The following is a 10,407-nucleotide window of genomic DNA, read 5'->3' as shown; positions in this document are numbered from 1 at the left end:
AAGAAGCTACAGAATAGAATTCGAAGAGTTCCAAAGTTCACTGTTCATAAGCCATGAAAAACAAAAAAACCACACAGGCTTGATTATAGTTATTTTGAATTTCGTAGGCGGAAGTACTGTCCGAAGGGGGCGTGGCCAGATCTGTTGACAGCCCACTTAAGCGGCTTTAATTGCACACACACCAAAATAGCCCAGTCAATAAGAAGTTCTGGATGAGAGCTGCCACAAGCCATAAGATCGTTGAAGCCAAACGAAATACGAAACTCGAGAATCCGAAAGATACAAAGCGAGCATTACAACGTCGACAGCCAGAGATCCTAGTTAATTAAAATGTACATTTCTATCGTTTAGCTGTAAGCGCAGTGCGTATATGCGACTATGTGGATATAAAAGATGTATATGGCAAATGTGTATCGTAATATATTAAAACTTAATTTTACAAAAAAAATATAAACGGAATGATTGTTTTGGAGGTCTCGATGCGAAGCTTTGGGAGCTTTTAAGCGCCGTCAACCAAAATGGGGGCTCGTCAGCGGCTCTCAAACTGTGTCGAGGAGGTTTGAGAGCCAATGGAGACGGGAACTAATTAATAAATTTCCCTTTATTAACACATACCTTTTAAGTTTTAAACATTTTATGAGTTTGTAAAGGAAATTGAAATGTAAATATTATTTGTTTGATTAGATTTTTTTTTTCCCCCCTTATTCAGTGGGTTCTATTTATGCTAGTGCCCTTCTTACACTGCCATTTTAAATGCCAAAACCAATCATCGACGTTTCTTTATTTTTAGCCATTCCCACCTGGGCACGCAAATGGCAATTGATTAGCATAATTAATGGAAAAAACTTTGCAATAAAGTAAAAAGTTCGAAGGGCCGCCTGCAAGTCAAAAGACGGAGGCGCAAAAGCGAAAGTATGTTAGCATAAATCGATCAAGGAGGAGCAGCCGCCGGCCGAAAGGGGGAATCCCCCCGAGGTGGAAAACTATTTATAGACATGCCGTAAGACGGGACCGCAAGGTGCAGGAGCAGTTGGCGGCACCGCCGGCGGCTCCTTCGCCGGATTTGAGCGCTGTGTGCCCAATTGGACTGACTGCCAGGTGACACACGGCACAAGCGCATTGGACGAGCACAAGCACACGGTCGTATGGCATTGGTACACTGAGAGAAAGGGAGGCTGGGAACTGAAAACATGTAGAATAATATATCGTTCTACAATTTGAAAAAGAGGGGCATTATGTGCTTTCTCAATAATCAATTTATCTTATCATGCAAGATGTATCATTGTATTACTTTAAACACCCCATTTTTGTGCAGTGTATGCTAAATTTTGGGGGGTGGGAGCTGGGTCTAGTCAGCAACATAACAATAAATACCGCTAGGCAACCGTAAATTCCCTAGCATGAATCGATTTAACATGCCCGCGGGAGCGGAGGGCAGGCCACTCAGGTCGCCAGCGAAGCTCCTCCGTCCGACTCCGGCCGAGATTCCGAGCCAGGCAGCCAACCAGCCAGGTACATACGATTTCCTGCCCGGTCTCCAGAGAAGTGTGCCAGGTGGGTACAATCGAGTGTAGAGATTTGCAGTGACAGTTCCACTTTTTACCCAGCGCTCCTGCATACATTTCTTATATACTTCTTATGCAATCTTAACCGCACCTAATCCTAGACAGAAACATGTTGCCCAACCTGAAGTCGCGCCGCATCAGCGGCCTGCAGCTGGCCGGGAAGCACCTGGGTCCGGTGGCCAAGTGTCCGCCCAGATATTCCGAGGAGGACTGGGACTATAACAACAAGATTAAGTTTCGGATCACCTGCGACCAGGAGAAGCTGGCCGAGCGGATCGTGGAGTGAGTATATCGGGCGGGTGGCGGATTCATTGGGAGCGGATTCAAGTTGGTGACCCTATTCTATGCAGGGAGTCGCGTCGCGTGGTGGACGAAACGAAGGACACCACCAAGAACTGGCAACGGGAGGTGGAGCACCATATGCGCGAACGGACGAGCGAGATCCGGTTCCTGGTGGACGAGTTGAATCGCCAGAAGAAGACCGCCGCCCTGGAGGATGAGGCCTTGAACACCTATCGCAATCGCGTGCTCAACTGCATCGAGTTCCTGAAGGACAAGTCGCTGGCCATTTGCAAGCAGTGCCTGATCCTTCGCGAAGGTCGGATCGGTGTGGATCTGTGCGACGACGAGGTGGACCGCTCGCTGCGCCGTGAGCTCAAGGTGATCAAGGGCTGTCAGGGATTGGCCGATGCCGCCCTCAAGGAAGCCGAGGAGCAGATCCGCAAGCTGCGCGCCGCCATCTATCTGCTCGATCAGGATCTGGCCGCCAAGGATAAGTCACTGGCCATCGACGAGAAGAACCTGAAGCTCAAGGAGTTCCAGCACGACTTGGCTAAGGGACAGGATTTGTCCAAACAGCATTGGTAGGTGTTGGCAAACTGGGTTGCATGTCAATCACAAAGGAAGGGGTTTCCTTTTAGGGAATGATGAAGTAGTAAATATTGGTTCTTTCACTTTTAAGCGTTAGTTAGGGTATTTCAATTCGGTGTTCATTAGTACAAGAAGTTTAAAAGGATAAACATTGATTTTTACAAATTCCATTACAAAGTGAAGTAGTTGTTCCTCTTTTCAGTTAGAAATGAAATTGAGGAAGGTCAAACCTAACAATGAAACCGCAGTTTCCTAGGTGATATTGGAAAGAGTTGTCCTGGGACTATTTCAGTGCATTGGAATTAAGTGATTTATTTGCAACCACTTAAATCGACCTGATAGTTGCCATGACTCCATCATGCCTTTACCCCTTCTCTTCCTTCCCCAGCCAATTTTCGCTGACCGAGTGGCAGGCGCAGACGTACGAGAATCTGGAGGCCAACGCCAAGGCGCTGGTGTCCGCCGGTCAGCTGCGGGCCTACATCGATCTGCTGCTGAAGCAGGTGTGCGAGGACATGCAGAACCAGACGGACAGGACCAACGAGGCCTTCGAGCGAAGGATCTCGGAGACGAAGCACGTGAAGCAGTGTTTGGAGAACAAGCACAAGGACACCATGGACCACATCCATCAGGTGCAGCGCAACATGACCGAGCTGGAGAAGGAGATGATGGACAAGCAGCGGGCCATTACCCTGTGCCAGACGCGGCTCAGCAATCGCGCCCACCGCCCTGGCCTGGAGCTGACCTGCGACATGGTCCAGGATGCGCTCTACAACGAACTGCAGGCGCTGAAGGCGTCCGTGTGCAAGCTCAACCAGAAGCTGAACGAGAACAAGGCATCCATGCGCTACCTGATGCACGTCCAGGTGATGCAGGAGGAGGAGATCAACATCAAGGCGAACACCTGCAAGATCGACGAGGTCGACTGCATGACCCTGCGACAGGCCCTGAAGTACCAAACATTTTAGTCGGGCAGCACTACATCCAGTACAGCACCAGTCCAGTAGTCGCCACACAGCCCAGCCACCAATAATCAAATTAAAATCTAATTAGATGCATGTGCATTTCGTGTTCGATCCCAAATTACTTAATAAATTGAAATTCACTTTCGATTTCCAGTTACCAAAACTATGGCTTTTTAATGCGTTATTAAATTGTTCATTTTATTCAAAATAGGTTATAATATATTTCTTCTGCATAAATTTCTTAAATTTAAATTTCCCGCTTTCAATCTAGTATTTTTAGTTTTACCTGCCTCTATTCGATATTTACCGCTAAGCGCAGACTTACAGTTATCGATAACGTGAACGCAATTGCGAGGGAGTATTGTGAATGGTGTTACCGTGCTGCTGTGAAAATTTCAGGTGTGACCGCAGCCCGCATTCGATATTGATGAAGCCAGGCAAAACGTAGAAAAGCAAAAGAAAACCTTAATTAATGTTAAGTTAAAAGTGTATAAACCCGAGATTAAGGTAAGTGGCTCACCATGTTCAAGATTTTAAGTACACCGAAGGCATGGCGATGCTGGCAGTGGCGGGAGCGTTACGCCTCTACCGCCACCGCCTCCACCGCACACGATAAAAAAATGGAGTACAGCCACGAATGGGCAAATCAATAATTTTCAACACTCCAATTGTTTTTACAACTGAAATCAGTCCTATTCGACATCTCTGTCTTGTTTTCCGCAGTGCAAGGATGTCGAAACGGAGCGCCGACGACGCCACCGGCAGCAGCTGCTTGGTGGCCGCCGCAGCCGCCGGCCAGCCGCCCATCAAGAAGGTGCACTTCGAGCCCCATCTGATTGGGCCGGTGTCCACGCTGGAGGAGATGGACATCAAAGTGCTGGAGTTCCAGAACAAGAAGCTCGCACAGCGCATTGAACAGCGGATGCGAACGGAGGCGGAGCTGCGACATCGGATTGAGCAGCTGGAAAAGCGGCAAACGCAGGACGACGCCGTGCTAAACGTGGTCAATCGGTATTGGAATCAGCTGAACGAGGACATACGAGTCCTGCTGCAGCGCTTCGATGCCGAGACGGCCGACGAACTGGAGAACCGGAATGAGAACGAGGTGACCACCTCGTTTCTCGCCCAATTGTCCACCTGGGACAAGGAGGAGCTGGACGAGAAGCTGGCCAACCGCGTCCAAGTGTCCAAAAGGGCGGTGGCCAAGATCGTACAGGTTATTGATAGGTTAATGCAACGCAATGAAAAGATAACTCATGTCTTGAAAGGTGATAGTCTGGCTTCAGCTGGCTCCGGTTCAGGAGCGGGGGCTGGCGGCGAGGAGGAGCAGCAGCAGGCCAGCGGCGATGCGGAGACGACAACGTCATCGGCCGGTGTCCATGCGCTAGAGGAAACCCTGAAGCAAACGCACATCGAGATCATGAGCGAAAACCACAAGCTGCAGAATCTGAATACCTCGCTACACGAGAAGTTCCACACCATGTCGCTGAAGATGAAGGAGTACCAGGACGCCCATACCGCCAAGGAGACGGAGAACGCCGAACTGAAGAACCAGATAGACGAACTGCAATATGACCTAGAGAAGATCCATTGCCGGAATGATAAACTGGAGAACCACCTGGCCGAGGCCATTGAAAAGCTGAAGGCCTACCACCAGATTTACGGTGATCCCAATAAGAGCACTAATAGTGCCAAGACACCCACTTCCACAGGCAGCGGCGGCGCGACCACCAGCGTTAATAGCCAGCTCTTGGAGGAGCTGCAAAAGGAGCTGGAGGAGTACCGCGAATTGGCCAACAACCGACTGCAGGAGCTGGATAAGCTCCACGCCACGCATCGCGAAACCCTTAAGGAGGTGGAGAAGCTCAAAATGGATGTAAGTTTTGAATGAATAATGTATTACCATACCTGCAGCATTGCTAATTATAGTTAGTCATTTAGGTTATATTTTTTTGTATTATTCTGATTCATCCCTAAAATCCATTCCAGATACGACAGTTACCGGAATCCGTAATTGTGGAAACCACGGAGTACAAGTGCCTGCAGAGCCAGTTTTCCGTGCTCTACAACGAGTCCATGCAGATAAAGACCATGCTGGACGAGACCCGAAACCAGCTGCAAACGAGCAAGAACCAGCATCTGCGACAAATCGAAGTGATGGAGAGCGAGGAACTTATTGCCCAGAAGAAGGTACGCAGCGAGATGATCCAGATGGAGGACGTTCTAGCCCTCATCCGCAAGGAGTATGAAGCGCTGCGCATTGAGTTCGAGCAGAACATGGCAGCCAACGAGCAGACGGCACCCATCAATCGCGAGATGCGCCACCTGATCACCTCTCTACAAAACCACAATGGCCAACTAAAGGGTGAGGTGCAGCGCTACAAGCGAAAGTATAAGGACACGTCCACGGACAACTTGAAGCTGCGTCAGGAACTCGCCGATGCACTAGCAACACTCGAAGGCAACAAGTTGCAGGCGGCGACTGGTGCGGCTGGCGAAGAAATCAAGCTGGAGAACTCTACAGGTGTGAAGGAGGAGAACTCGAACAACGTTTCTGCCAGTGGACAAACAAACCAAACGAATTCCGGCAACGATACCAACGTAGCCATCAAGGAGGAGAACCACATCTCGGCTGAAGATGAAGCTGATGACGAGGCCAGTGGTAAGGACGTAAAGGACGGCATTAAGCAAGAGAAGCTTTGTTCTGGAGACGCGGCGGCAGCTGAGAAGAAGGATTCCCCTGGACCCGGAAACTCAACAAGTTCTGCTACCAATTCAGTTCCTGTCAAAAACGAAAAGGATTCCAAGGATGGTGTCAAGGCCAAGGATGTGAAGGCAGTGGAAAGTGAAGCGGTGCGGGATCTGAAGGCGCAACTAAAGTAAGTTTGTTCAGCAATTACGATTATCTATTTAACATGGTTTGATTTACAGAAAAGCGCTGAACGACCAGAAAGAAATGAAACTCCTGCTGGATATGTACAAAGGCGTATCGAAGGATCAGCGCGACAAGGTCCAGCTGATGGCCACCGAAAAGAAACTGCGCTCCGAGATCGAGGAGCTCCGCCAGCAGCTAAAGAAGCTGCAGGAAAGCAAGCGCGAGGAACGGAAGAAGCTGGCCGACGAGGAGGCGTTACGTAAGATTAAGCAACTGGAGGAGCAGAAGTACGAGCTGCAAAAACAGATGGCCAACCACAAGCCCACGGATAATTCTTGGGGCAGTGGAGCGCCCGGCACAGCGAACTACACGCGACCCTTTGTCGGTTCCCACGAAGAGGAGGCACTGCTGAACGAGATGGAGGTTACCGGCCAGGCGTTCGAGGACATGCAGGAGCAGAACTCCCGACTCATACAACAGCTGCGGGAGAAGGACGATGCGAACTTTAAGCTAATGTCGGAGCGCATCAAGGCCAACCAGCTGCACAAACTTCTAAGAGAGGAAAAGACCGTGCTGGAGGATCAGATGGCGACGGCGACCACGCAAATCGAAGCCATGCACATTGTGCTGCGAAAGCTCGAGGAGAAGGAACGCAGCCTGCAGGCCACAGTCGCGTCGATTGAGAAAGAGTTGATGCTGCGGCAGCAAGCCATGGAGATGCACAAACGCAAGGCGATTGAATCGGCGCAATCGGCAGCGGACCTCAAGCTGCATCTGGAAAAGTATCACGCGCAAATGAAGGAGGCGCAGCAAGTGGTGGCGGAGAAGACCAGTTCGCTGGAGGCGGAGGCCTACAAGACCAAGCGGCTGCAGGAGGAGCTGGCGCAGTTTAAACGCAAGGCGGAGCGCATGAAGAAGATGGAGATGTCGGGCACCACCATCGACGAGGTGATGATTGAGGAGATCCGCGAATACAAAGAAACGCTCACGTGTCCCTCGTGCAAGGTGAAGCGGAAGGATGCTGTCCTGTCAAAGTGTTTCCACGTCTTCTGCTACGACTGCCTGCGCACAAGGTATGAAACGCGGCAGCGGAAGTGTCCCAAATGCAACTGCGCCTTCGGCGCCAACGATTATCATAGGCTATATCTGCAGTAGATAAGCGATAGACCCCGTAACGATAATTTAGATACGTTCCGGTCATGTCCTATTCATACACAAATCCACCCACGGCACACACCTCTCCCGCACACCCAAGCAGAGACAGTCAGTCACACACACCCAACATTCATGCCGGATTATTATTCATTATGCATATATTACATACGTACTAATATTTGGTTAAGTAGTCTCCGAATAACTTTCCTCCCAGATTCCCCATGGCAATTATTTGAATTTGTTCATTCTGGCGCCAAGCAAAAGCATCTCATTATGAGTGCCGCGAGATCGTCACGCGGTTTTTATGTAGCTTCTAGTTTTTGTAAATCAAACTATTTTTAAATGATTTAATTTGAAAACTAAATGTACGAACACTAATAAATGGCTAAAACCTATTGTTTAGCATGCCCCGAGTTATTCAGATACCCCATATACATAAGTGTAGGTTCTTTGTCTTGCATTCAGTTAGCATTAAGCATATTCTAATCTTAAGTTAACTACTACTATTGTAATGATCGAACGTAGCATAGATATCAATTGTATAAACTTGGCGGAGAATCCGTTTAAAAGTCGCGCTTTGCTTTGAAGGGCTGCTAACTTGGTTATAATTGATAAGTAATTGTAATAATGTATGATCGAAAATTGTTGTTCAGCTGAACAAAACGAGTTTTGATTGTTTTTTGTTTGTATGTAAATGTGTTCGTTCTTTATGTGTACTGTTTAACGAATAAAGAAACTAATGATCAGAAATCGTGACTATCAATCCATTTTATCTCTCTACATGAAATCCACCTGTTAGCGCTGTTAGCACCCACGCACTCATGTTAATAACATCGATGTCTATCTGAAACCTGTAACCGTTGGCGCGCAACAGGTTATCGGGTTTCGAAAAGCTACGCTGGTATTTTGTTCTCTACAGAAAGTAGAAATTGCACATAAGCGTTGTGGCCATAACTATATTTTTATATATAAACAGTTTGATTACAGCAAAATACGATATTTAGATACAAAATTACATTACATTACATTACATCTTATTTTTTAATATTATAAATTTCATTTTTAAAAACATAGTTACATGAAACTAATGGTTCATTTAACTCAACTGGTATAAATTGGCAATTGTCGTTGCCTATTTTCTATTTATAAATATTTAATTGCGTTCAACTGGACCAAAGTCTTTTGAGCAATTATCTAAGGTCTAATTTGCATTACACTTTTGCCGGCGAATCTAGTTTAAGTTAGCCGTGTTAGGTTCCAATTAGCCAGAACAGCCCAGTTGGCCATTCCCCAGTAATTATGCTACCTAGTATTTATTACAATGGCTTAAAAGCAGCGATATTGTCTTGTGCAATTATAATTAACAGCTGACGCAATTCGGCGACCAAAAGTGAGCCAAGAATTTATTTACCTTGGGCAAGTGGGCTCGTGGTAACTGCGCCAGTATCAACAAAGTGTGTATTGCGTATTGGCCAAATAGCCCCCTCATCGATGCCCTAAAAAAGCTTAGATGATAAATTATTGTTCTGTAAATCCCCAAAAATGATATGCAAATTTTTAACGAAATCAAACATCTGCCATTTTTGGCGGATCAAGAAAGACCCGAAAATAGCCAGCAGCCAGAAAGAGAATGTAAGGATGGATAATGTGCGTGTGTATGCTGGAACTCGATTCATTTTCGAAACCATAATTAAGCACTGCCGTTGATTTTCTTCGCTGTTAATTATGGCTAAGACCAAAATCACAAAAGCACCGTAAAATCTTGTGGGCAGTGAGGCTTGTTTGTTTGCACGGCCGAATATTTCGAAAAAAGGTTTTACCACTGACATATCGAAAAATTTACCCAATCCAGCTGTACCAAATGTACCCCCCTCGATTCACAGAAATTGCAAATTGTTTCGTCCGCTTTGCGCCATGTAATGTGTTTATTAAAAATTATTATTATTGTTCGCATCGAGAGGTGGCGGCATCTTTATGAGCGGGCTACCTGGTAGGTAACCAGCTATCAGCTGATGTGGAGCAATTGGACGGGTTGTTGGGGCATCTGCGCCGTAAACTCGTTATGCGGCAAGCCAGGCTAAAAAAAGAAACAAAAAAATGAGGAAAATGAAACGAAAACGAAAAAATAAATGTAAAAAGAGTGAGGAATTAAAATCGTGCCAGCGATGAGTGAGCAACATTACACCGAGCACTTGGCGAAGCGAGTGCGGTTATTACCAACATAACGAATCCGTTTAAGATCTGCCTGCGCCGGCGGAGCGCTGGAGTAGGTCAATCCGTGCTGGTCAGGGGCACCAGCGAAGGTTATCGCTGCAATCGGGGAATAACCGGGTCGCAAGAGTACAGGAGATACCAACACGGAAGTTTACATAAAGGATGTAAACACTTTGGGTTAAACTGATTGATTTAAGCGCCTTTCTTTTAGAGATTTATGTATTTTTTTGGGATGCAGCAACCAAGATTAAATTTAATTTATATTTAATATACAATTCTGCCTAACTTAAAAGTCAATGAGCTACTTTAAAACTAGCAGTTGAGATTTATACAGATTTTAGTAAGCATTTAATATTATATCAACTTTTTGCAAAACTTAATGGTCAAGAATGCAAAAGATAATTTGAAGTTTTGCAACAATTGATGGTCCAGCCATCCACATAGCCAAATGCTAATGAAATGGACTTTTTCACTTAACCACCAAGGTTGCGAAGGGAAATCTTTCTCAAGCGACCTTCTCTCCGCCATCAATAAACGAATAAACGAAATTGTCATTGAATCAAGGCTCATAACAAGATCAACATTAATTATCATCGAACAAAGGCATTTTCACACTGCAGTTTAATGATTGTTTAGCACTCAGGGCGTGCCATCCATCCATCCAGCGATTTATCCAATCAACTCGCCCACGGGCGAACGGAAACTAATCATTGTATTAGCATGCTGATGATCGCAGCTCAATGAATCCCCGCATGCATTTGTG

The 10,407-nt window shown here is 46.7% G+C and overlaps 2 protein-coding genes across 2 annotated transcripts; both read left to right on the top strand.

Moving 5' to 3' along the window:
• The first annotated feature begins 1,395 nt into the window (after positions 1-1,395).
• LOC117141659 (tektin-1) lies at positions 1,396-3,556 on the top strand. Its single transcript, XM_033305249.1, has 4 exons — positions 1,396-1,554; positions 1,667-1,847; positions 1,916-2,428; positions 2,824-3,556. Exons 1-4 carry the CDS (start codon positions 1,401-1,403, stop codon positions 3,401-3,403), a joined length of 1,428 nt encoding a protein of 475 aa, XP_033161140.1. The 5' UTR covers positions 1,396-1,400; the 3' UTR covers positions 3,404-3,556.
• A 240-nt stretch (positions 3,557-3,796) lies between these two features.
• LOC117139947 (E3 ubiquitin-protein ligase Bre1) lies at positions 3,797-7,999 on the top strand. The gene is made up of 4 exons (XM_033302635.1): positions 3,797-3,907; positions 4,124-5,276; positions 5,390-6,279; positions 6,332-7,999. Exons 2-4 carry the CDS (start codon positions 4,131-4,133, stop codon positions 7,428-7,430), a joined length of 3,135 nt encoding a protein of 1,044 aa, XP_033158526.1. The 5' UTR covers positions 3,797-3,907; positions 4,124-4,130; the 3' UTR covers positions 7,431-7,999.
• Positions 8,000-10,407: the final 2,408 nt, after the last annotated feature.

This window comes from Drosophila mauritiana, chromosome 3L, assembly GCF_004382145.1.
Source record: "Drosophila mauritiana strain mau12 chromosome 3L, ASM438214v1, whole genome shotgun sequence".
In the NCBI taxonomy this organism is placed as follows: domain Eukaryota; kingdom Metazoa; phylum Arthropoda; class Insecta; order Diptera; family Drosophilidae; genus Drosophila; species Drosophila mauritiana.
Note: the sequence above shows the minus strand (reverse complement) of the source record. Positions and strands in the feature narration are given on the sequence as shown.

What these genes read in the sequence shown, in the direction of transcription:
- LOC117139947 (XM_033302635.1), top strand. Translation starts at nt 4,131, where the DNA reads ATGTCGAAACGGAGCGCCGACGACGCCACCGGCAGCAGCTGCTTGGTG. An exon ending in TGGAGAAGCTCAAAATGGAT is followed by an intron (nt 5,277 to 5,389) that starts GTAAGTTTTGAA and finishes AATCCATTCCAG; the next exon opens with ATACGACAGTTACCGGAATC. An exon ending in GATCTGAAGGCGCAACTAAA is followed by an intron (nt 6,280 to 6,331) that starts GTAAGTTTGTTC and finishes TTTGATTTACAG; the next exon opens with AAAAGCGCTGAACGACCAGA.
- LOC117141659 (XM_033305249.1), top strand. Translation starts at nt 1,401, where the DNA reads ATGAATCGATTTAACATGCCCGCGGGAGCGGAGGGCAGGCCACTCAGG. An exon ending in CTGGCCGAGCGGATCGTGGA is followed by an intron (nt 1,848 to 1,915) that starts GTGAGTATATCG and finishes TATTCTATGCAG; the next exon opens with GGAGTCGCGTCGCGTGGTGG. An exon ending in GATTTGTCCAAACAGCATTG is followed by an intron (nt 2,429 to 2,823) that starts GTAGGTGTTGGC and finishes TTCCTTCCCCAG; the next exon opens with CCAATTTTCGCTGACCGAGT.